Here is a 27,105-nt window from a genome sequence, read left to right as displayed (position 1 = left end):
TTTTGATGTCTTTATTCATAAAAAAACAAAAAGGAAGAACTGCATGCATTGCTATTCATCATTATTATACATTGTGTTTGTAGTGGGATAAATGAAATTAAAGTAACAAACAGGAAAAAAAAAAAGCCAGGCTGGTTGGGAGCAGCATGGGCTGGGATCAGAGGCTGGAGATAAAAGTGGAAGAAGATATAAAATGTTTTTTTATGAATTAACATGCCTGGGAGAGAAGTTTCTTCCTGACCCAGGCACACCTTACCAGCCACACTCCCGTGTTTGTATTTATCATTTGCATCTCTCTGTGCCAGAACACACAGGACAAATCCCTAAATCAGGCTCCTGGTGCTTCCACTTCCAGCAAAGCCATTCCAAAGGAAGATTTTTATTTTCCAGAGGATCAAAGGGAAGAGAACTTGGGGAGGGAAAGGCAGCTGAGCTCCTGAGCTTCACAGGGGGAGCTGCACCTGGAATTGGCACCTTGGGAAGGAATGGGGGCATTTGGGTCACAATTGGCACCTTGGGAAGGAATTGGGGCGTTTTGGTCACAGTTGGCACTTTGGGAAGGAATTGGGGTGTTTTGGTCAAGTTGGCACCTTGGGAAGGAATGGGGGTGTTTTGGTCACAATTGGCACTTTGGGAAGGAATGGGGGTGTTTTGGTCACAATTGGTACCTTGGGAAGGAATGGGGGCGTTTTGATCACAATTGGCACCTTGGGAAGGAATGGGGGCATTTGGGTCACAGTTGGCACCTTGGGAAGGAGCAATTGCTCCCCATCTTTCCCAAAAATGGGAAAGCATTAAATAAAAGCATCCCAGTCAGGATCTGAGGGCAGTGGAAGGGTTAATTCCCATGTCTGGAAGGTGATATTCTATTTTACTCAATCCCAATGGTGTTTTTTTCCAACACCACAGAAAAGTACAGAGACCCTTCCACATTTTCCTACATTTTCCTACATTCCTTTCCATTTTTTCCTAGACTATTTCCCCCATGTCTGCCAGTGTTTAAATCCAGGATACAAGAAGTTGGTTTTTACTGCACTTATAAGTGGTTGCTGCTGATGAATCAGCACATAAAAGAGGCTAATTAATGACTGTTGGAATAACTAACACCCCCCAGGCTTCAGTTTTACCTAAAGGGATCATATTTATCCAGAGACAAGTGCTAGCAAAAGAGAAATACATTAAAATAATCCAGCAATCCTACTACTACACGGAGTAAATTGCAGGGGGAAAAAAAACCCAACAAAACACTTAGCAAGCTATTTTTTCTTCATTAAACGTGATGAGCTCATAAAAACCCAATTAATTAGTCAGAGTGATGTGAGTGACTCGTCAGAGCTAATTTTAGCAGCCTAAAGTTAGCCAGCATTTCCACAGCAGCCGTTTCATCTCCTTCAGCAATAAATGGAGAGGGATGAACACTTCCAGGAAAAACTCATCCTGCTGCCCTCAACTCCCCAAAAACCTGGGGAAGGAGGAGTGAAGTCCCCTGTGTAGACAGAAGAGCTCCAGGAGCCACAGAGAGCAGCCAAACACTGAATTTCTTGGCTGCTAAGAGCAGGTGAGACCAACCCCCCAAGCTCCTGATTATTTTACGTTTGCAGGGTAATTAAACACAATGCAAATGAACTGCAATCATCAGGGGGCAAAAAGCATGATGAGGCATTGCTCACTGGATAATTACAGAGATGTGCAGAGCAGGAACTTCCACGTCACAGACACCTTCAGAGCGTTTTCCTTTTTTTCCCAGTTTGAGCCCACAGAGGAGTTGCTGGATTTCTCCGTGAAGGATCATTTTCACACAGCCAGCTGAGACAAGCCTTTTTCATTTTGACAAAATTACCCTGTTTGCTCTCCAGATTGATCCTTGTCTTTGCAAGGAAGTGCAATACGCTAAAAAGAAAAGCGAAATGAAATGAAAGAAGATTTGATACAAAATATTGCACAGCTCACTCCAGGCATGATCTTCTCCTCAAGGCTCAACCTGATTTGGCTGATTTAAAACTGGAGGTCTTGTTTTGATTTAATTTTTTTTTTCTGACCTCCTGCATCCCTCCAGCTGCTGAGGGAGCAGCACCTCAGGGAATGGCTCATGATTAGGGAATGAAAGCTCTCCAGGGTTTTATTGTGGATCCCACAGGACTGGGCAGGGTGTGAACACAGGGTGTCCAAAGCCTCCCAGGAGCACTGGGGTCACTTATTCCCTTGTCCTACAAAGAACACCCCCATAGATTCCACAGAGGAGCTCTGGGATTCCTACACCTGAGGAATCATTTGTTGGGATAATGGAGCTTCAGAGCTTCCTGGAGAAACTGGGAATGGGCTTTCCAAACCTGTGAGGCAGCTTTGAAACCCCTACCCAGAGGGCCCAGGGCATGGTTTGTGTGCCCTGCTGAGGTCATTCTGGGCATGGCCAACCCTGGTCCCTGCAGGGGAAGAAAGTTCACAGAGGGTTTGCTCGAGGGGCTCTCTTGGTATCCCAAGTGGCAGCTGCTCCCTTGTGCCCACAGCTGTCCCTGGGGCGTCACTTATTCCCTTGTCTTACAAAAAACAGCCCCATAGATTCCTCAGAGAAGCTCTGGGATGAGGCTCCACCTGAGGAATCGTTTGTTGGGATAATGGAGCTTCAGAACTTCCTGGAGGGACTGGGAATGGACTTTCCAAACCAATGAAGACCCAGGGCATGGTTTGTGTGCCCTGCCGAGGTCATTCTGTGTCCCTGGACGTGGCCAGTCCTGTGAAGAAAGTTCACAGAGGGTTTGCTCGAGGGGCTCTCTGGGCATCCCAAGTGGCAGCTGCTCCCTTGTGCCCACAGCTGTCCCTGGCAGCCCAGCCCATTGTGACAGGGTGTGACAATGTGTGACAGTGTGGGCATGCTGTCAGCAAGGTCTGGGATACAAATACTGCTGCACACGAGTTCATTGTTTGCATCCAAGGAGCTACGAGGGGACAGTTTGTTGGGAGGGGTTCCAAGGGCAGGAAAAGTCAGATTTGGGACTCTATGGAGAGCCTGCTCAAGGTCACAGCTGCTTTCCTGTAGGAAACATCTCCAGGAGGCTCGCTGGGAGCTGTCACCGGCTCTTCAGGCTCCTCACAGCTGGTGACGAGAGCAACAGCGCTGTGGGACTTTTGGCTGTACTTGATCTCCAGGGCTGACTTCTCCGCTTGCTTCTCCTGCGTCTTCTCGGCGCGGTTCCACTCCTGCTCCTTCTGCTCCAGCTGCATGGCGCTGCAGTGAGGGGCGTACACCTCTGTGGTCTCCTCGAACTGCAAGCAGTCCACCTTGTAGTACTTCTTCTTGACGTGCAGCACGTCGTTGAACCTGTGGCCCCACAGGATCTCCCTGGGCACGTAGGAGCTGCGCGACTGGTGGGAGGTGCCCGTGGAGTCGCCCGTGTAGACGAACGTCACCAAGATCTCAAAGTTGTCCTTGGCCAGAGCTTTGCGGTCCAGGCCGTACAAGGGGCTGTCGCTGTCGATCTCGTGGACGACGGTGACGGGCGTGACCAGGATGATCTGGTCGTTGAGCAGCTTCAGGTCGCGGTACTCCATGGTCATCCTGCCCTCCTTGTCCTCCCTGTAGCGCAGCAGCTGCGCGCGCACCGAGCCCTCCACCATGTGGTTGGGCCGGAAGTCCCCGATGCGCCACATCAGGCAGAATTTGTCATCCCTCAGCCCGACCACGGCGTAGTAGCTGAAACGGATGGTCTGGGCCCTCTTGCGGGCCGTGGCCATCTTGGCCAAGGCCGCCCCGATGATGAAGGTGTCGATGATGCAGCTCAGCACCGACTGCAGGATCACCATGAGGATGGCAAGCGAGCACTCCTCGGTCACGCAGCGGTAGCCGTACCTGTGGGGGCACATTCAAGTTAAATGGTGGTCTTTGTAACCTTTGGAAACCAATGGAAACCTTTGTAACCTTTGGAAACCAATGGAAACCTCTGTAAAGGTTTCTTTTTAAGTGAACCGAGGGGGGGAATTGTGGGAATCCATAAAATTAGTGGAGTTTGGGAAAGCTGCAAAAGGCACGCCTCAGAGACAGCAGAACTGTGATTGGAGCTAAGCAGTAGCTATGAGATTGGTCAGCAGAAAAATTATGTAAGAAGTAGAAAAGGACAAATCAAATGGTAGAAAAAATATGTAAGAAGTAGAGAAGTAAGGACAAATATTCTGTATATTAATGCTTGTCTAGAATAACTAGACAAGTGAACCAAGAGGGGGAATTGTGGGAATCCATAAAATCAGAGGGGTTTGTGTCACAGACATGTTTTATGAAAAATCCTTTCCTTAGGTTTTTTTTCTCCTGAGAAGCTGAGAGGCCTCAGGAACAAAATGTAAATAATAATTATCTGCTGCTGTGGAATGCAACAGGTGCATCCTTGATTGGTCCATGTTGGTTGTTTCTAATTAATGGCCAATCAGTTATCTGGCTCGGACTCTCTGAGATGGCATCTTCCCATTGTCATAACCATGTAATGAGACTAATGCTGGACAATAAAACATCTCAAGGTTGTTCCTAGCAGTCCCATCCCATTTGTGATTTGTACAGAGCCCCCAGCCAGCAATGGAAAATGTACAATTTATTCCAAGCCTGCAATCCTCCCCTGAAGTATCATCCATCTGTAATCCCATTGGCCCAAGTCTTATTCCGTGCCCACTTTGAATCTCCCTGTCAAGCTGTGGGAGGCAGACCAGGGTCTCTTGGCCCTTTTCTCCCTCTCTCCCCCTCCCTCCCCTTCCCCTCTCCACCCTCAGAAACCCCAATATTGGGGATGGGACCCCCAATAAACCCCCATTTAATGAGCCCCCTCAGAAGCCGTGTGGAGCCTCCTTGCCAGCCTGCTGCTACCAGCGAACAAACAGCTTATGGGGACTCCTCGGGGACACTCCAACGAACAACAGCTCATACCCAATGGTGGTCTGGGTCTCCAGGGAGAACAGGAAGGCTCCTGTGAAGCTGTGCACATTTGCCACACAGGGGGTGACCTCCTCCTCATCGCTGAACAGGTCCCCGTGCTGGACGGCGATCAGCCAGAACACCAGGCCGAAGAACAGCCACGAGAGCACGTAGGACAGGGAGAAAATCACAAACATGTGGCGCCACTTGATGTCCACCAGCGTGGTGAAAATGTCCACCACGTAGCTCTCCCACTCCCCGAAGATGTGCTTGAAGTAGACGTTGCAGCTGCCATCCTTGTGCAGGAATCTCCTCTGCTGCCTTTTCACCTCCTTTTCCGCGCTGTCCCCGCAGCTGCCGCGGTAACTGACCTTGTTCCCCTGGATATTTACGGGCCTGTAGCAGCCACTTTGGTCATTCATCTTCCTCATCTCTGCCTCAGCTTACAGAAGGTCCCAGGGGTTGTTTGCTTTGTTCATTGGAAATCTGTGAAATAAAGGAGAAAGTCTGTTTTTAGTTGGATTTCCAGATCTGATTCCATTTACACCTGGAGGTGGATGGAGCAAAAAAGAACCACTGCAGACGCAAGGACTGCTCCCAGGACTTAAGTTAACCTCTCTTAGTTTTGTTAAAACTTGTATTTCTCAGAGCCATTTGGCATTGCTCAGTGGACACTGCCCCAGGTGAGCTTAAAATCACCATCACAGGTAAGTTTTGGAAGGGTACAGGCTGTGACATCCATCACACAATTTTGCTCAAAACCAGGCCTGGAAATGTGGCACAGCTACAAATTCAACCAGTTAGAAATGTCCTTATCAACCCTAAAATTTGGTCTGTAGATGAAAAGAGAAATCCAATCCTTTGTGGTGACCCTGTTGTGAGTAACTCCTTTAATGATCCCACGAAGCAACATTAAAAGCATGACAAGCTCCCCTGAGAAGTCACAAATGGCACAAAACCACTTAAATTTGGCCAAATATTGGAGATAATTAATTGCTTTTTGCAATTTTCCTTGTTTTCCTCCACTGAGAAAAAAAATATAGGGAAATCCTCTTATTTAGAGGTAAAACTTCAATCACATAGGCAGGGAAATTCAGTGCTGGTGTGTTTTAACCAAAAAATGTATCAAACACACGATCATCCATCATTATTTATGTTCCAGAAAAACCTGCTCTTGTGAAGTGAACTTGACTGAGCTGGTGCTACAGAGACATGTTTGTTCAATTTGGAGAAAATTATTTACATTTCAAATGAAAAAAAGAAACCCCTCTGAGGTCCTGGAAAGCCTCTGAAATCCTTCGTCAAGGCAAACAAAAAATATCCGGCTGCCAAAAATATTTAAATCTTGATTAATGAGTTTGGAACAAACAGGGAGGGTGTTCATGGAAGTTGTGGGTGACACAAATTTAGGAAGTGATGTGGATTAGGAGATTCCTCTGTCAGAGCAGAGAGAAACTGAGCAATGCCAGTCCTGGGCCATATTCAGTGACCAAGAACAAGAATTATGTTAGAAATTGAGATCTCATCACCTGAAATCCAATAAAAACTATGACATTTAAAAAGGCAAATCCTTTTTCTTCAAGTCTCCAGCTCATTTCATGACATCCCAGCCATTAACACACAAACCAGCCAGAAGTGATGGGGACACAGCAGAAAAATTCCAATTTTTTGCTAGTTTCATGCCTCTAACTCATATTCTTAAAGGAAAACAAAATAAAAAAAAAAAAAAAAAAAGAAAAACCAAATCTAATATTTTTGTGGGAAACCTGTCATTATTCTTCCAGAAACTGCAAGTTTTTGATGGAAAAATGACAAGCCCTTTTCCCATCTTTAAGATGGTTTCAGAGTTCGGATGTAGGTTTTCAGTGGAGCCAAGAAACCCATGGAAAATGAATTTAAGAAGAGCAAATTTCAGAAAAACCAACTTTCCTAGGGGAATTCTTTTCCTCAGGTCCTCACTCCCTTCAGCTGAGCAGAAATGACTGCACACACTTTCAGGCAGAGGAGAGTCAGGCCCAGGAGTGTAAAATATATTGGATGGACTGGATTAACAACCCAAAAACTCTCCCCTCATCCAAGGAACAATGACAAGCATGCAGAGACATTCATCCAAAAACACTTAAAAGCCAAACATAGTTTCCATTTCTTTTTTTTTTTCTCTTTTTTTTTTCCAGTCTAGAAATGAATGTGACATATGGTGTCGTAGCCTCAGAATGTGGCCTTCATTAAAAAACACAACATTAATGTTTCCAAAAATACTTCTTGGAATAGGGTCTTTGGAAACATTCATATGACTTGCTTTGCTCGGAGTTTTAAACAAACACTGCAGCCTGCTCTGTTGAAGACCCAACATTTTCAAACTTGTCTTTAACAACAAACAAAAACTGGAAACTGTTGAGGGTTTGGTTCTTTGGTTGTTTTTTTTTTTTTTAAGGGACCTCATAATGTGAGGTGTGAAAATGAAGGGAACTGCAATCAGGAGCCAATGCGACCTTGAATAAAAATATTTGTGGGGCTTTGTGTTGAGGGGCAGCTCCAACCTCTCTTGTCTGACAGGGGCAGGACCCAGGGAATGCTGGAGTTGGGTCAGGGGAGGTTTTGTTGGATTTTGGGAACAGGTTCTTCTCCCAGAGAGTCCCCAAGGAATGGGCACAACCCCGAGGATGCCAGAGCTCCAGGAGGGTTTGGACACCTCTGCCAATGATGCCCAGGGAATGGGCACATCCACAAGGGTGCCAGAGCTCCAGGAATGTTTGGACACCACTCCTAAGGGTGCCCAGGGTGGGATTTTGGGGTATCAGGGCCCCAAAATTGTCACTAGATGATCTTTCATCCTCCCAACTCAATATCCCATGATTGTTGTGCTTTTCTTATTGATTGCTTCAAACTAGAGTTCATTGAAAATACTCCTAAACGCCCCAGGACTCTAAAAGGGACTCAAATTTAGGAGTCAAATACTCCTAAATGGATCCCACTCTCTGTTGTCACCATCAGAAAATCTTCACATTTGCAAAATTGTGTTTCACTTTGGATTTTGGTGGGGAGAACCTTGGGTGGTGGCACACACAGCAATGGGGTAAAGGCCACTCTGATTTTCTGGTCATCTGCCACAACCAGGAGACAATTTTGATGTGGAGATGACTTTTGGGAATTCTGACTTTACACAGGGTTTGTCCTAAGCACAAGTTGTAGCTATTGAAATACTCCAGTGGATGTCTGAGATGAGTTTTTGGCTGGTACAGGAAGCCAGGGAACAGGTTGGGACTTCCCAAAACAATCCAAAGTAAATCTGCAATAAGAAAGGGAATGTGATGTAGAGCTCCCTAAAGCAAAATCAAAAATCGAGCCCTGGAGATGGATGGAGCAAAAAAGAACCAGTGCAGAGCAGGGCTACCAGACAAGGATTGCTCCCAGGACCTGGGTTAAGCTTTCTTGGTTTTGTTAAAACTTGGATTTCTCAGAGGCATTTGGCATTGCATAGTGGGGACTGCCCCACTAAAACCTTAAATTACACAGTGGGGACTGCTCCAGGTGACCCAAAATCCCAAATTACACAGTGGACACTGCCCCAGGGGATCTAAAACCCCAAATTACACATTGAACACAGCCCCAGGTGACCCAAAATTCTAAATTACACAATGGACACTGCCCCAGGTGACCTAAAATCTCTGGAAAGAGCCTCCTCAGCCACTCCTGCCCAGTATTTTGGGTGTGTTTAAACATAATCCAAACCTGCACTTTTCCAGGCCACCTCTCCAAGTCCCTCAAGTGGAATAATAATAACAATAATAATTAATAATCATGTATCATAATTAATAACTCTCTGACACTGATGTAGCTCAGAACATTCATGTCCAGGCCCACCTTTGGGTGCTCCTGGATTATGTGAATCAAATTATTTTCCTGGATTATGTAAATCAGTTTTAGGGTCTGTCCCTTGTTCCTGGGGACACCATGGAGCAGAAATGTGATTTCCCTGTCCCAGAGCAGCCCAGGGAGTTTGGGAACCCAGCTGTTTGTCCCTCTGTTGCAGAACATTCACAAAAATCTGATTATCACCAAATTATTACCAAGGGCCACAGAGTCCCAGCCAGACTGATGACCTCCGACCTCAGAGTCGTTTCAAAAGCCTGATTTTCCAAACTGGGAAATATTTGACACATCCCTAAGAAAGCCCCACGATTCCATGAGAGGTCCTGTTACCTGGTAGAGATTAACAACGGGGGTGGGGAAGGGTTTAAAAGCATTCTCTACTCACTAAAGCCCAGGGATCTGCTGTTGCAAATGACTCAGATGTTGCCAGGAAGCGTTTTCACCTTCCTCTAACACTGACACTTAAACCCTCCCCCTTTTCTGCCTTGCTTTTACTTTCTGTGGGTTTTTTCCTGGATTTCTGGGCATGTTTGTGCACATCTTGAGCCTCCCCTTGCACTGCAGCACAGCTGAAATGGTTTTTTTTTTTTTTTTTGCTCTCTGTTCTTATAAATGTATTTCGCCCCTTCAAATGAAAGTTTTTCAGAGATAAAAATAAAGCAGCCAAGCCAGGCAGGGTGGTAGGAAGGCAGAAACAGAGAAAACTCAGAAGATTTATTTAAATGGCAGAAACAGAGAAATCTCAGATTTATTTAAATGGCAGAGAGTTGTTCTAAAGAATAAATGTATCAGAGTTCTGAAACCAGAATAATTGTTAATTATTTAAACCAAGGCCAGGGTTTTACTGTGCTGGATCCTGAAATGCTCAGGGAGATACAGAAGTGCTCCAGAGATCTGTGTTCAGGGGCCTCCACACTGAACGCCCAAACTGATAACACTTTAAAAACTTCACCCCAACCAGACACGGGAGGAAATTCCTGTATTTCAAAGGTCATAAAGGAGTGCAGTGGCACAACCAGGAACAAACCCAGCACCGACTTTTACCCATTGAAGAGCTGCCACAAAGCAAACACCAGCAGGAGCAGATTTTCTTATCACATTTCTATTTTCATGTGGTTCCTCTTGAGCTGTGCCAGAACAACTCCAACTCCTGATTGTCAGAACAGTCAATCCAAAGCCTCGAGCATCAAGCTGAGCCTTTCAAAGACTTCCACTGGATATAATTGTCAATTTAATCCCGATATGTGGAGTTCAGGGCTCAGTGTTTTGTGAGGATAATCCCTCTTGCACCGTAACCTAATACCTAACAAATTGCTGCTACACCCCTTTTATGACTCCCTTTTCCCATTGTGTAAACAATAGGGGTGAATTTTTGTTCGGTGACAACTTCACTCAACAGCCTGTTTGTAAAACATTAAGCAAAACAATGTGAAGATCTGGCTTCCAGGATAATTCTGTTCTGAGATCAAATCAAAAAGAAAACAACCCCAAACCTCCAAATTAAACTGGGTCTCTCTTAAATTGGTAATAATCCCTCTCACCCCACACTCAAAGTAGTGTTCCTCTCTCTCTTTGCAGTGTTGCTTTAGCAATCACCTCAGATTTCTGCTTCATTTTGGAAATGATCTGAAAGGTTTCCAGTTTTAGTCATTGTTGTGTAACCCTGGAAGGGTTTCAGCTCCGAGACCACAAATGTGACAAGTCAGAACCTTCAGGGCTGCTTTGGGATTGGCTCCAAGGCTTGTTCCTTAAAAAAAAATCCACCACCCACAAAACCTAAATAAACCCATTGTAGGACACCTTAAGGCCCTTCCTTCCTTCCTTCCTTCCTTCCTTCCTTCCTTCCTTCCTTCCTTCCTTCCTTCCTTCCTTCCTTCCTTCCTTCCTTCCTTCCTTCCTTCCTTCCTTCCTTCCTTCCTTCCTTCCTTCCTTCCTTCCTTCCTTCCTTCCTTCCTTCCTTCCTTCCTTCCTTCCGACACTTCCTTCCGACACTTCCTTCCGACACTTCCTTCCGACACTTCCTTCCTTCCTTCCTTCCTTCCTTCCTTCCTTCCTTCCTTCCTTCCTTCCTTCCTTCCTTCCTTCCTTCCTTCCTTCCTTCCTTCCTTCCTTCCTTCCTTCCTTCCTTCCTTCCTTCCTTCCTTCCTTCCTTCCTTCCTTCCTTCCTTCCTTCCTTCCTTCCTTCCTTCCTTCCTTCCTTCCTTCCTTCCTTCCTTCCTTCCTTCCTTCCTTCCTTCCTTCCTTCCTTCCTTCCTTCCTTCCTTCCTTCCTTCCTTCCTTCCTTCCTTCCTTCCTCTCACTCTTTTTGCTGCAAAGGGACTTTTCCTGCTGCTCACAGCCAATCCTTCTGCTTCCGATCTGCCCTCCCACTGTCTCAGGGTGCTCCAAATCCAGCCTGGCCTTGGACATTCCAGGGATCCAGGGGCAGCCACGGCTGCTCTGGGCACCTGTGTCAGGGCATCGTCATCCCACAGCCAGGAATTCCTTCCCCAAATCCCATCCAACCCTGCTCTTGGTCAGTTTGAGCCAACTGATTATCCCGGAATATTCCAACATTCCTGTGCCCCTTATCCTGGGATATTCCAATATTCCTATGCCACTTATTCAGGGATATTCCAACATTCCTGTGATCTTTATCCGTGAATATTGTAATATTCCCATGCACTTTATTCCAGGGATATTCCAATATTCCTGTGCCCAGTTATTCAGGGATGTTCCAGCATTTCTGTGCCCCTTATTCAGGGATCTTCCAATATTCCTGTGGCACTTATCCAGGAATTTATTATCAATTTATTATTATTATTATTATTATTATTATTATTATTATTATTATTATTATTATTATTTTATTGTTTTAAATTTATATTTTTATATGTATTTAATTTATATTTTTAAATGTATGTTTTAATTTATGTTTCAATGGATTTTGAATTATTAGATAGATGTACATAATATATTTTATTTTAAATGTTATATTTATGTTTATGTATCAGTAAAATAAAATTTGTTGGTTTTTTAGAGTTATTGTTTATATGTATTTTTATATATGTTATATTATATTTATATGTGTTATATATTATTTATACATGTTTTATATATGTTGTATTTATATATATTATATATTACTTATAGATAATCAGTAACCAACCTGTTCCTTAACTCTGCAGGCCCCTGGGCTTTAATGCAAATGAGCTGTGAGGCAATCAAACCCCAGTGCCAGCCTAATTAGCAATTCCTGCTCCCCTGGCTCAGGGTGTCTGTCCTGATGCCCATGGAAGCTCCATTCCCATCCTTCTGCAGGTTCCACCCCACACTGCACCTCAGGGATTTCTCTCATCCCCAGAAAATCCATCGAGGAACTTTCCCCCCCCTTTGTCCCAGGAGCGGGAGAACAGTTTGTGGCAGCTGTGAATAGCCATGATGTAATTAATGAATTAATGTAATCAGCAGTGGGTGAGTGGCAGGCCAGGAACAATGGCAGGGTGAGATCAGAGAGTGCTGAGCACTCATTTCACAGAGCCCCAGCTCTGGTGCTGCTGCCGTGTCCCTTCCCAGCACACAGCATTATTTATGGTTATTTGTGAATTATCTGGGATTGTGAGGGAGGGCAGGAGCCGATATTCCAGGAGGGATCTTCCAGGGACAGCTTCCCTAACGTCACCGAGCAGCTCTGCTTCCTGAGCTCTCACAGCAGCCCCTCTCCTTCCTGTTTGCTGCTCACTGGGCACACACGGCCTGGGGCCATGGCACTGCCAGCTGGGCCCTGAACAGGGGAATGCCAGCATCCCTGGGCACCATATCCAGCAATGTTCCAATGTTCCTGTGTCCCTGATCCAGCAATATTCCAGCATCCCTGGGACCCTTATCCAGGGGTATTGCAGCATTCCTGGGCCTGTTTTCCAGGAATAATCCAATATTCTTGTGCTGCTTACCCAGGGATATTCCAACATTCCCATGCCTGTTATCCAGGAATATTCAATATTCCTGTGCTCTTTATCCAGAAATACTCCAACATTCCTGCACCCTTTATTCAGGGATATTCCAATATTGCTGTGCCCCATAATCAGGAATATTCTAATATTCTCGTACCCCTTATCCAGGGATATTCCAAAATTTCTGTGCCCCTAATTCATGAATATTTCAATATTCCTGTGACACTTATCCATTAATATTCCAACATTTCCTGTGCCCTTTATCCAGAAATATTCCTGTGCCCTTTATCCAGGGATATGCCAACATTCCTGTGCCCCTTATCCATGAATATTTCAATATTCCCATGCCACTTATTCAGGGATATTCCAATATTCCTGTGTCCCTTATCCATGAATTTTCCAACATTCCTGTGCCCCTTATTGAGGTGTGTAGATGTGACCAATGTATATAGCTAGAAGAATCTAAAATAAATTAAGCATAGGGGTTGTTTTAAACAGGATTTTCCCTCCCTGTGACTCGCACAGAGGCCGATTTGTGCCCCTCAAGGCCTGGGACAGAGCTCTGAGTGTGACATTCCTGACTGGAATTCTTGGTGTGGAATTTTCCCCCAGCCCTGCTTGTGCAGGAGCTCCTGGATGGGAATCCTGAGCTGTTTGCCACCAGGCTGCTCAGCCAGCCGTGTTTTCCCCGTTCCACCTCTCCAGGCAAACAGGGTGAGAGAGGGAGCAGATCTTATCAGGGCCCATGTTAACAAAAATACATCAAATACAAACCTGCTACACTGCAAGTGTCAACACTCCACACGCACACACAAAAATGATATCTAAACTGCACTCGGGTTGATTTTATTGCCAAGGCAATTCCCAAAGATTGTTTTGAGAGACAACTTTTCTGTTTGGCCTCATAGGTGCTGTGGGCCTGTGAAATAAATCTCTCTCTTATTTATTCCACAATATCATTACAGGGGTGCTGTCACCAGAGAGAAGAGCGTGGCTAAAGAGAATTTCACCCTCTGGTTTGAAATTTACTGCCCTGATTCAGGGCAGTTGGATAAATGATCGGCCATCAAAATTAAATTAAATTCAAGAGTGATGTACACAGCCTCAGTGGGAGATTTATCTTATCCTGTTTTGTATCCTGTATTTTTCATGGGTTGTTTTTACTCCTCGCTGAATAAAATGGAATTACAGCATGACTTGCTCAGAGCCAGATTCAAACACAAATCCAGAGGTGATTAACGAAACCCCAAATCACTCCCAAGGCCTGCCCAGCCCCAAATCATGAGCTCAGGCTGGTGGCATTCCTCTTCTGGAACATTCCACGTGGTGCCAAGCTCCATCAGCTCAGGATGAGAGGAACCTTGGGAAGTGAAGTCTTTGAAAAACACAAAGTGGTCTTTCCCACAGGAAAAAAAAAAAAAAAAAAGAAAAAACCCCAAAACATCATTAGGGTGTCTTAATCTTAATTTGGGAGCAACCTCAAGGCTGATCAAGGGAGGGAAAGATTGAATTAAGGAGAATAAAAAGAGACCTCAGAGGTGCTGGAACAATGCCAGGAGTTCTGGAACAAAGGGAAAATGGTCTGAACAAAATAATGGCCCCAAAAAGCCCTGAGGATGGGCTGATGTCTGTTTGGGACTACCTAGAGCAGAGGTCAGACAAAATTAAAATAATAAAAAGTGGTTATAATTATTGAAGAGCCTTCAGGTACATTTAGGGCAGACAAAGCCCATACGAAATGGACAACAGGTCATGGGTTTTGACACTTTTATAAGTTCGGTCCATTTTGGGGGTTAATCTTCTAATTATAGCTCCAGGTAATGAAGTCATTTTCCCCAAGTTTGCTGCCCCCAAATTCACTTTTGTTTCCATCTCAGGGCCTGAGGCAGTGAGGTGTCCTTGATTGCCAGGCCTGGAGAGGAATTGTTGTGTCTGCCCCAAATGGGGAAGCAGCAGCTCCCACTGCACATGGAGTTTAGAGTTACATGCTGAAGAGCTGCAGGGTTACAAATATATAAAATATATTTTATATATAAAATATTTCTATGTATATAAATATATGTAGACATATATAAATATATATAAAATATAAATATATATAAAATACATAAAATTTTATATATAATATATATAAAAATATAAAATACATAAAATAGATGAAATATTTAATATTTATACATAAAATATATGTTTACATATATAAATATTATATATTTCATATATTTTATATATAAAATACAAAAATACAAAAATATATAAAATATATGAAATATATACAAATATTTTAAATATATATATAAAATATATAAATATTTTAAAATATATATATAAAATATATAAAATATATAAAATATATAAAATATATAAATATATATAAAATATATAAAATATATAAAATATATAAAATATATAAAATGTATAAAATATATAAAATATATAAAAGCCAAAATCCTGAGGAATCAGGGCCTCCAGCCCATCCCAGAGCCGCAGGGATGCAGGGATGTCCCTGCTGCTCTCTGCACTCCCCAGGACTCTGCTCCCGGTGTCTGCAGGAGCTGCCAGGGGCTCCTCCACGCCCTGACATGTGTTGATCATTCTGATCTTGTGCCCTGGCTTTGCTCTGGGGGTGTTTTTCCAATCAGGCTGGGAGATCTCTTTGTTGTGCCGTGTAAAACGCGGCTCTGAGGTCACTGCTCACCCTCCACACCCTTGGCTGTTTATGGACAGAGCTCCGAGCCCATTTCCCGCTGGGGAGGACGCAGAGCTGGCTGTGTCATTGTCAGCCTCGATTGTTCTCCAGGATAATTCCAAGGAATGGAGCAGCTCACCAGCCTGGGGATTTATTGTGGTAAAAGCATCTTATCAACAATGAAAGGATGTGCAGGGTACTAGAAGTGTGGCTGAGGACAAAAATCTGCTTTTCCTATTAAAGCATGAATGGGAACCAGCTCCATTGATTCAAAAGGAAAAACTGGTTAAATGTTCAGGGCCACCTAATTAAAATGTGTATTCCAACATTCCTGTGCTTCATATCCAGGAATATTCCATAATTCCTGTGCTCCTTATCCAGGAATAATCCAATATTCCTGTGTCCCTTATCCATGAATATTTCAATATTCCTGTGCCCTTTTTTCAGGGATATTCCAAAATTCCTGTGCCCTTTATCCAGGCATATTCCAAAATTCCTGTGTCTCTTATCCATGAATATTCCATAATTCCTGTGCTCCTTATCCAGAAATATTCCAACATTCCTGTGCCACTTATCCAGAAATATTCCAAAATTCCCATACCCCTTTATCCATGGATATTCTAATATTCCTGTGTGCCTTATCCAGGAATATTCCAGCATTCCTGTGTCCATTATCCAGGAATATTCCAATATTCCTCTGTCCCATATCCAGGAATATTCTAATCTTCCTGTGCCCCTTAACCATGAATATTACAATATTCCTGTGTCCCTTATTCAGGGATATCCCAACATTCCTGTGCCCCTTACCCATGAATATTTCAATATTCCTGTGTCTCTCATCCAGGAATATTCCAACATTCCTGTGTCCCTTATCCATCAATATTCGAATATTCCTGTGCCCTTTACCCATGGATATTCCAAAATTCCTGTGCCCTTTATCCAGGAATATTCCAATATTCCTGTGCCTCTTACCCATGAATATTCCAGCATTCCTGTGCCTCTCATCCATGAATATTCCAATTCTAAAGGCCGTTTCTGATGCCACCAAACCAGGTGGCTCTGGATTTCTGTGTGTGACAGAGGTCAGTAGGGGCATCCCAAGGGATGCCAACCTTTCTGTGTGTTTATATTAGGAGGTTGAATTATTTAAAATTGAAATTTTAAAATAATCGCCATTTAATAATTGAAAATTGAATTATTTAAAACCTGTGCTTTTGGTTCAGGGCAGATTTTGGCACTCTAATCTGCATTTCCTCAAGCTGCAGGCTGCACATTCTTCCTTCCCAGTCCTGGGCATTGTTATCTGTTTAGACAGAGCTCTGGGATCCTCCAGAATAAAAGAATCCTTATTGCAGGAATTGGAAAAAATATCCAGGAGGAGGGATATTTCTGTGTGCCCCTCCACACAGAACAGGGAACCTTTTCTTCCTGTGCTGCTTCAGGACCTGCTCCTGCAAGGTCTCATCTGTCAGCGGCTGCAATCAGCTCTAAGAGCCCGAATTACCATCCTGGAAATCGCTGGGATTGTTTTGGTGACACAAAACCCAGCCAGGGCGGAAGCTCTCGGGTAGGTTTGGGGCAGCACCCTGCAGAAAGGAGGGAGAGGAACGGCAGAGTTGTCTTTAAAACCCGCTGGGAGATAAAACCAGGACTTGGGGGATAAAAGAAACAATGGGAGGGATTCCACTGATTGATGAATGGTAAAAGATATTTGCTTTTACAAATAAATATTAGGTTGGCTGATAAATGAAATTGGATATTGAAAGATGAAAGAAACAATGGGGAAAACTCATAAATTCCATAAGAAAAATTAAAGGGGGAGTTGTGCATTAGAGGGGAGTCTCTGGTAGCAGGTGTTTTGGGAAGTCTGAACCTCTCAAGTACCTCAGGAATGGGGAAAGAGAGAGGAATACTGGGATGAAAAGGAGATCATCACCATCATCATCATCACCACCATCCTCATCATCAGACCCTCTTGCTTTGAGAGGAATGGCAGATTTGTCTTTCCAAACCAGCTCTGGGTCTGCTGGGAGATAAAACCAGCACTGGGAGACAAACAACGGGAAGGATTCCACTGATTGATAAATGGAAAAATATATTTGCTTTTACAAATAAACTTTAGGGTTGCTGATAAATGAAAAAAACATTGAAAGATGAAAGGAAGGGAAACCTGTAAGTTCTGTAAGAATTAAAACAATGAGGAAAGAAAAACCCACAAGTTCCATAAGAATTAAAAAGGAAAAGGGAGGGTTGTGCATTAGAGGGGAATCTCTGCGATCAGGTGTTTTGGGAAGTCTGAACTTCTCAAGTACCTCAGAAATGGGGAAAGAGAGAGGGAAATACAGCCAGGAAATTGGGATAAAAAGGAGGCTGCATCCTCCAAAAATTGGAGACACCCCAGGGATGCCCCATGGCCTCTGCCTTTATTAGAATAAAGTAAAAAAGACTCTTCTGTCTTCTTTTTGGACAGAAACCTTTGCTGTTTGTGGATGAATTTTCCTGACAGGATCCTTTCTCAGACCCATTCCTGGTGCCCAGCCTCTCCTTAGGGCTCTGTGCAGGGAGCTTGGATTTCACTCTATTCCCCCCAACCCCTGGGACACACAGCCTCAGCCCGATTTGGAAAACAAAAACATTTAACGGCGTTTTTTTAAGTTTTTCCACTGATTTCAGCGAGGTCTGTCCCAAGCTGAAGAATTTGCAGGAACGGTGTTAATCTGATGTCACAGGGGCAATAAATCCAATTGTGCTGGATCGCACTTTGCCCATTAAAACGCTGTGACCCATTGTCATCCAAGTGGAACCACATTCCACCGGCTGCTCCAAAGGTTCTGATTTCACTCCCGATTGTTGCCAGGGCAACTGCACCTCCATCCAAAACTGCCTCACCAACCTCTGAGCTCCACTGAACGGGCTGGGGATAAAGCAAAGCACTAATTACTTATTCCCATTGAAAAAATCCAAACCGAGCCTTTCTGTAATTACTTACTCCCACTGAAAAAGTTCAAATCAAACCTTTTTTTTGAGGCCTGAATACCAGAAACTCAAAGAACTCTTGGAGGGTCACTTGGGGGTTTTTTTGTTGGGTTTTTTTTTTTTTTTTTTGCCTCATTTCTTTGTGGAATAACTGGTTGTGGTGACAAAATACCATGAGAAGATTAATATTCTAAGGCTATCCAGAGCAAGACTGCACTGGAAATCTCACCACAGGCCGCTCCTGGAAAGAGTCCTCACTCAGTTGTGGAAAACTGAAAGGATTTTCATGAATAGCCAAACAGCTGGTGAAGGCTTGTGAGTGGAAATAGAAATATTTGAATTTCTCTGTTGAGATTTCTGGTGGAAAGTGGCCTCTGCTTTATAGCCTCTGCTTTCATGAAGTGAATATCATCTCTGTGGCTCAGATTTGTCCTAATCTGTATTTGAGAGGGACAAAGCCAGGTAGGAAATTGCTCTTTCTCCCAGGGCTGCCGGGGATCAGCATTTCCTGGAGAGCAAAAGGGGCCATCCAAAATCGGGTCTGGGGGCTCAGGAGTGAGCAGGGCCAGGTGCTGCAGGTTCTGCCACCCCAGAACAGTGCCCTGGTGCACAGAATTTAGTGCCAATTTCAAACCAGTTTGGGAGAGAATATTTTAAATGGAACTGGATGTTTTGTGAAGTTGTCTCAGGAATGGAGATGCCTTCATTAAACATGGAAATCTTCCAGTAAAATTTTACTCTTTTATCCAGGTGAGTCCTTTCACACAGCTCTGTGAGCCAGTCTTGGTTTTCCCCTGAAGAAAACTTGTCTGAAAAAAGGCCAAAATTACCTTTTTTTTCCAGTTTGTTTGCCAGACAAACTGAAATATCAACCCTTAGATCTTCTGTGGGAAGTGCTGACCCATTCTCCAAGGAGCAAGGAGAACTCCAAAATTCAATGGTTCTACTGCTGAACCTTTCCACAGCTTCCAATTCTCCCAATTCTCCCAGTTCTCCAGCTCACCATGTCACCACAAAGCTGGGAATTTGGAGAGTATCCTCCCCAGGATGCACCCTCAGAACATGAATTTATCTGCTTCAAAAAGAGGAACCAATGATGGAATCCTGACTAGAAAATGCAAGAAATGAACCAGTTCCTTGTGAAATTCATCACAGCCACTTCTTGAGTTCCAGCCTTGCCTCCTGCCAGGCAGGACAGACAAGTTCTCTTTTACAAGAGAAGATGAAAAATGAAGAATCAAATCAAGCCTTGTCCCTTGGTTTGAAAGCAAACAGAAATGGGAGGTGGTGTTTGCACGCTGGGCTCGTTTGTATTTATCACACAGTGGTTTCATTGCACAATGAATTACTGGGAACGGGAGTTCTCTTACCAAAGTTTCCCACCAGAAGCTCAGGGTGAGAATATTGGGCAAGAAAGGTGACTAAGAGCAGAAAAAGGGGCAGAGAATCTCCAGAATTTCAGTCATGCCAGGGAACACTGGGGCGAGGGAGCAGCAGCCTGGTGAAAGGTTTGTGCTGTCTTAAAAAGCCAAACCACCTCTAAAACATATCCCATAAAGTATTTTCCCTTAGATGGATTTAAGATAAAAAGATGACACTCCATTCAAGCCTCTCATTAGGACATCTTTGTCAAATATGTTAATTTGCAAGGTCTACAAAATCATCTATACAATCTACCTATGTGTGCATTTCAGTGTATTCCACCATAACAAATTGTTGCACCATAAAAACCCTTATCAAGAACTGAAATAAAAGCCCTTTACCCCTTAACTGTGTCTAGATCTTCATTTTGAAACTGCAACCAATTGTTGCACCATAAAATTCCTTATCAAACACTGAAATAAAACCCCTTTATCCCTTAACTGTGTCTAGATGTTAATTTTCAAACTGAGGTGAAGGAACAGCAGAAACTTCCTCAGTGTGGAGATTTCCCACCTGACTTTTCCAGGAGATGTTCAAAACCTCTGCTGGCAGAGGGGCTGCTCAGATTTCAACCTTTTTGTCTGGGAACCCATCTTTTGCTGAAGTTTTTGTTCTTTAGGAGAATCTCCCCAGGTAATGACCCATTCATCAGTCCCTAAGTGACAGGCACAGAACTCCTGGCGAGGATTTCGCTGGTAATTCCAACAATTCCAGCAGAGTTGTTGCTACACTCTTGGAGCCCATCTAACATATGGATTGCCTGGGTATCACCTGAATTTAGAGAATTTGCAGCTGGTTAACTCTGATTGATCAGCTGGCATTTGCTCAGCGCTGCCAAACCATCCATCAGCAAGAGCTGAAATAATTCTGGTTTTGTCAGAAATGAATCAACTGCCCCAGCTCTGCTGCACCCATCTCCTTATCTCACTGTATTCACACCTTATCAGAGCAGGAATTGGGAGAGAGCAGCAGAATGTGGGTCCAGAAAAACATCCTGGAGTTTGGCGAGAAGAGAAGAGAAGAGAAGAGAAGAGAAGAGAAGAGAAGAGAAGAGAAGAGAAGAGAAGAGAAGAGAAGAGAAGAGAAGAAGAGAAAGAAACAAAAAGATGCAAAACTGCTGTGAGGTTCATTAGTGTTTGCAGATCAGGAAAATTAATCTTCCTCCTTTCCTTCTTTCAGTGACTAATTTCTGTTACTGTAACAAGGAGCAAAAAAGTTGATCTCCACCAAAACTTAAATATTCACTTCCCCTTCTCCACCCACTCTGCTCACTTGATAAAGCACTTCCCTCTCCATTCCAGCTCCGGCAAGCAAGCTCACAACAATATTACAGCAAACACTCTAAAAAAAGGTTTTTCTGTCAATTAGATGTTTATAATCACACTCTGCATCACCATCCCCAGAGAATGAGTCAGGGCTCCCAGGGGAGCACGACCCCAAAAGGAAGGAAAATGATGTAACACCAGGACTTTGCAAAAGTTTTTATCCAGGCAGAGCGGCTCTGACAGTCTGGATCCCCTCTGGATTTCAGGCTCTCACAGCCTGGATCCCCTCTGGATTTCATCCCTCCCAACCTGGATCCCCTCTTGGTTTCAGGTTCTCCCACTCTTGATTCCCTCTGGGTTCCAGCCCTCCCACCCTGGCTCCTCTCTGGGTTCCAGCCTTGTGGTGGCCACTGCTTTGATCCCAGCACAGGCACAAGGATTTGAGGAAGTTTGGCAGCAAGGAAGGTGCAGGAGCCAGGACTGTGTAAGCAAAGCCCTGGCAGAGGCACCCCAAGCCTTCCAGGGACAGTGAATTGTCTCTGCCACCTCTCAGCTTGCCCAGGTGAGCTGCTCTGGACAGGTACCTGCCCCTTGCTGCAGCAGTGAAACCCCAGAGACAGCAAGGAGAGGAGAGGAAATCCTGCCCCCATTCAGCCTCAGGTGTGACATTCCCAGATCCTCAGCCTGCTCAGAAAGGGATCTCAGAATTTTCAGGACAGGTTAAAATGTTTGCTCAGGGTTTAGAAATAGAGGAATGGAGGGGTTTCTAAGGGGGATGAGCAGGATTCTTGCTCTCTCACATTTGTTTGTGGATTTTCATGGTGTAGGAGAGGGAAAAATCTCTCAGCAGGCTCCTTGCACAGGTAGAGATCACACAGGTGCTCAGGCACAGACCCTCAGATCCAACAAATTGTGACTATTCCTGTTTGTTCCTCAGCCCACACTCACGCAATCACCCCCACAAACCCTGAGCAGGGTTTTCAAAACTTTTATTCCGTTTTCAGTCTCATGTGAAGGGTGAGACAACACAGATGTTATAATTCACACTATCACAATCAGAAGCCAACTATTTCTTAATTACAATACACTACAAGTGTTTCTTGGCCTATTAACTTTAGCCACCCCATGCTGCAAATGCTTTAAATCCAATAATCTAAAATGATTGATGCAGATCCTACTACAATGCACCTTTCACAGTTCTATTTCTCTAAACTATTTAATCCTATTTGTAAGACCATCCTCTGAAACTTGTTTCTAGTTTCGCTTCTCTCTCACCAATGTCTGTCCTATCCCATGGCATTTCTAAGTCAGCATTTCTTATCTCAAAGTGTACATACAGATGCACACGATGTCAAGCTTTAAAAATTTCCTACAATTCCATTTCCCACATTCTCTGAGGAGTTCTCACCCTGACCCGCGGTGTTTAGAGCCTGGCTCAGCCCTGCAATTACCCAGCTCAGCACCCTCCCTAAGCATGGGCTCCAACAAGCTCTGCCTCTCTTTAATATTCAAATTAACGCGAATTCCAGCCGCTCAAACCGTGTTTCCAAACAACAACCATCGAGCTGCCAGGTTGCACTCAAAACTGAACCGTGAGCAGGTTATTCCCACCCGGGGTGTTTTGTTAGTTCAGAGCTCTCTAAGGCAACAGAATTTCTGTTTATGTGAACAAACACAGGGAAAATGGTAATTTAGGAAGTGAGGAATGGGCTTTACCTGGGTGTCCTGCTGAGGTTCCAAAGGATCCCTGCTTCACTCCCTCCTTTCTCTGGCTCTGTCTCTCTCTCCTTGCATGGCTGGACTGACAGGTTGGCAGGGCTGAGAACGACAGGTTGGGTTTGTTTTTTTAGACACAACTCCTCCCCCTCTCAAAGAAAAGGAAAAAAAAAAAAAAAAAAAAGAAGAAAAAAGAAGGCAAGACTGTTTGGGGAAAGTTCACAGAAAATCCTGTCCTTTCAGCACATTGGAGCTGGTGAGAAAAACGCTGCTTTGGGGAGCCCAGCAGTTTTCCAAGGGTTTTTCTCAAAAAGGTTCAAGGTTTGCTTTGCAAGAAGTGTGAAGCAGCCAAAGGATAGGTTCAAGGTTTGCTTTGCAAGAAGTGTGAAGCAGCCAAAGGATTTACACCAGGAGCAGACCTGACCCCAAACCTTCCCCATTTCCCTGAGAGCTGATCCAGCAGTGATTGCAGCCCTGACAAGAGGACAGGCTGGAAAGGGGCCTTGGATTTTATCCTTGCATCCCAGCACCATTATTTCTGGGGAATAAATGTCACCCAGAGGTGTCTAAAAACCTGATTTTTTTTTTCCCTCAGAACCCAGTGCTGCTCATCTGCCCTCACTGCGGGTTATTTTAAATTCCTGATTTGCTCTGTGTTGGTTGCACAAAGACCAGCTCAGCTTCTGTCCCTGTCCCCTGAGAGGGTCCCAGAGAGCTGGGGGAGGATTTTACACAGTTTTTCCACAGGTTTTTCACAGTGACCACAGAAAGGGGGTCAGTATGAAAAGCTTCCACTTCCAGAGGCTTTTCCAGGTGTTCTGGCTCAGGTGGGCAAAACTCATCCCTGGGAATGCTCTACTACAATTCTTTTAGAACCAAGATGCAGACACTGATTTTTCCCCCCGGTTTATCAATAAATTCTTAATTAGAGATGTGTCAAACTAATTCAGAGCTGCCTGTGCCCTGCTGGCCATGGAGTTTTGCTCCTGGCAACCCATGGCACGATTTTCTGCTAATAAATGCCAGAACAGAGCAGCCAAGGGGTTGGTGAAACAACTTCTACCCTCCCACTCCCCTGCGAACTCCAAAAGAACTGACAGTCAGCCTCCTTGGGTCTCTAAAGCTTTTTTAAGTTGACACTTTGGGCACAAATCTGCAATTTCCAGGCCTGCTCTCTGTAGAGTTGCTGCCTCTTCTTTACCCAGCAAGCAGGAAAACAAATGGACAGTAGAGTAACGACTGTCATCTGCATAAATTTGCACCACTGACTCCTTGAATAGAAACCCATCTCCTCTGGCTCAGATTTTCACCTGAATTGGAACAATGAGGATTCAGAGGCTTCCATTACCTGCCTCATGGTGCTGGTGTCACAGCTCTGCAAAGCCACAAGGGTTCCAAAACTTCTGGAAAAAATGCCCAGCAAGTTTAATTTAACATTATAACGAGCTAGATTACAGGTGAAACTAGCACATCTCATGATGCTGAGCTGGAGCAGAGGCTGGGCAGAGTTCCAGAATAAAGCAGGGATTTATTCAAAGCATCTCCTCCATGGATCCACCTTGGGCAGCACAAGAGCCCAGTCAGGGCTGCACCCAAGGTGAACCAAAATGGCCCCAAAATGAACCCAAGATGAACCAAAACGGCCCCAAAATGCACGGCCGGGCACGGGGTCTCTCCCTGGGATCAGCTCTGCTCCATTTGCACCTTGCAGTTCATTGTCCCATCCCAGCTTTAGCCCATCCAGTCCCACCCTGCTTGTTTTTCTCTCTCCAGCCCACGGGGTTTGTGCTCCTGGGCTGAGATTTGGATCATTTGTCCTTGGTGCCCAGCTGGAGCAGGAATTGTTTTGTCTCCCTGCTCTGTGCACAGAGCTCAGCATGCCCTGATGTGAGCCCAGCCCCACACACTGAAGCAGCACAGAACCTGGAACATAGAAAAGCCAAACCTGAGGCATCACTCACACAGAGTCAGTGCGACATAAGAGCTTTTTGCAAGCTCAGCTCTATCTCCTGCACCAGAGGAGAGCCACATCCATGGACTCCATCAATTCCATCTCTTCCAGGACTCATTTCCATCCCTCCTGCATTCCCACCCTGCCTCTCTCCTCAGGAGCTGCTCTCAGCCGTGCTCAGCTCCCCTCTGAAGATGGACACAGAGACAACACAAACAGCTCAGCAATCCCTGCTGCCAGCGGAACCAGTTCCTCGAATCCAGACAAAACCAAACCGGGCAAAGTTCAGAGCTCAGGGGTGGTGCTGGAGGCACCACTGCCTGTGAGGGAGGTGAGGAGCTGCTCTTCAGGTCTCAGCACGGTCACACACGGCTGCTTTCTGCATTTCCAGCCTGAATTCCCAGTGCAGGAGGATGGGGATAAGAATTTAGTGGCATTCAGCACATGCCAGTGCTGTATCAAGGGGAGATTTCCAGGCAGAGATCCAACTGCAGCTCCCCTGGGCACTGATTTGGGTTTTTCTCAGTCCTCCCTCCTCAGCATTATGATGTTGGAGATCCAGACTCTTCAAAAGATTTGCAGCTTGAAGAATCTTTAAGATCTTTTAGCAAAGGGGTTTGTTCTCTTTATTGATTACCCTGGCACCAAGAAATCCCTGAAAACCCGCCCAGCACGATGCTCTTGCTTTGCCTCTGGCATTTCCATCCCTCATGGGACTCCTGGAGGGGGAGAGAAGCTGAACAGCATCACCAGGAGAGGGAAATCTCCAGCTTCCATCCCAGTCCCAGCCCATGCCTGGAGTGTGACAGGTTTCTTTCTGCTAAGGGTGAATTAAAGCCAAGGGCCCTCATTTCTCAGCAAACACAGTTGCTAGAAGAGCTTCAAAGCAGTCAATAAATGCACTTCAATTAAGCACCGCAGTGAGGTCGGATTTCTTGTTTTTCCTGTTTCACCAGCAAGTTTCAAGACAGCCTCATAATGAACCCTGGGAGCACAGCTCGTTACAGCATCAGAGAAATTGCAAAATTGCAGCAAACTTTGGGTTGTTATGTTCTCTGGTGTTGTTGGGTTCCCAGGATGAGGTCAGAGATGAGAATCTAAGATTTCAGAAGGCTGATTTATTATTATATTATATTATATTATATTATATTATATTATATTATATTATATTATATTATATTATGTTGTATTATATTATATATTATATATTATATATTATATATTATATATTATATATTATATATTATATATTATATATTATATATTATATATTATATATTATATATTATATATTATATTGCCTTATATTGTATTATATTGCATTATATTATATTGTGTTATATTATATACTAAAATTATACTAAAACTATACTAAACTATAGAGAAAGGATACAGACAGAAGGCTAAAAAAGAAGAAAATAAAAACCCGTGACAGACTCAGAGAGTCCGGCACAGCTGGGCTGGGATTGGTCATTAATTAAAAACAATTCACATGGAGCCAATCAAAGATGCACCAGTTGGGGAGCAACCTCCAGCCCACATTCCAAGCTATCAGATAATTATTGTTTGCATTTCTTTTCTGAGGCTTCTCAGGAGAAAAATCCTGGCAAAAGTATTTTTCAGAAAATATCATAGTAGCAATGTTCTGGTAGCTGCACTCCCTAAAGGAAAAAAAATCAAAGAGGAAGGAACGTGTCTCAAAATGCAGGAATTTCATCCCAAATGCCTTGGTGCAGTGCCAGGACTCCCATGGTTTCAGAGGGCCGGGGATCAATGCTAATGTGTGGAAAATTAAATGACTCAAACTGCTGTCTGCAAATAGATGACAGAGGAAAAGAGGTGAAACAAATCTTCCCTTGTGAGGAAGGCACCTAGCAGAGTCGAGACCTCCCTGAAGAAACACAGATAAACAAACTATAAAAAATCCTCAGAGAGAAAACAAAAACAAAGAAATAAAAGGAAAAAAGCCCTCAAAAATCCCTAGAGACTAGTAAAACTAAAACCAAAACTGATAACTGCAAGTCAGTCACAGAACAGAGGAGCTGAAGAAGAGAAACCAACAACAAAAGTCAAATATATCTCAGAGTTAATCAAATATAGTTATAAGAAAAGTAATATCCAGACCACAAAGAGAAACCTTAGATCTCACTGATCAAGAATATCCCATGACTGCCCCAAAAGACCAACTAAAAAATCTTTTACACTAAGAACACAAACAATTTCCAAATACAGAGCCAAGGACTCTTTTCAATCCCTTTCTCTGAGACTCTGTGAATCGAAGATCATTTTAGATAGATATAGATATAGATATAGATATAGATATAGATATAGATATGTAGTTATCTATACATACATATATATGTGTATATATATAGATATATACCTCT

At 44.1% G+C, this 27,105-nt stretch overlaps 1 protein-coding gene across 1 annotated transcript; it reads right to left on the bottom strand.

Annotated features, from left to right (window-relative positions):
• Positions 1-22,871, bottom strand: KCNJ16 (potassium inwardly rectifying channel subfamily J member 16). The gene is made up of 3 exons (XM_058817209.1): positions 22,768-22,871; positions 4,907-5,380; positions 1-3,847 (listed from the first exon to the last, which is right to left on the bottom strand). The coding sequence occupies exons 2-3, from the start codon at positions 5,323-5,325 to the stop codon at positions 2,983-2,985; spliced, it is 1,284 nt and encodes a 427-aa protein (XP_058673192.1). The 5' UTR covers positions 5,326-5,380; positions 22,768-22,871; the 3' UTR covers positions 1-2,982.
• Positions 22,872-27,105: the final 4,234 nt, after the last annotated feature.

Source organism: Ammospiza caudacuta, chromosome 19, assembly GCF_027887145.1.
Source record: "Ammospiza caudacuta isolate bAmmCau1 chromosome 19, bAmmCau1.pri, whole genome shotgun sequence".
Classification (NCBI taxonomy): Eukaryota; Metazoa; Chordata; class Aves; order Passeriformes; family Passerellidae; genus Ammospiza; species Ammospiza caudacuta.
The sequence above is the reverse complement of the archived record's forward strand: the minus strand, read 5'-3'. Positions and strand labels throughout refer to the sequence as shown.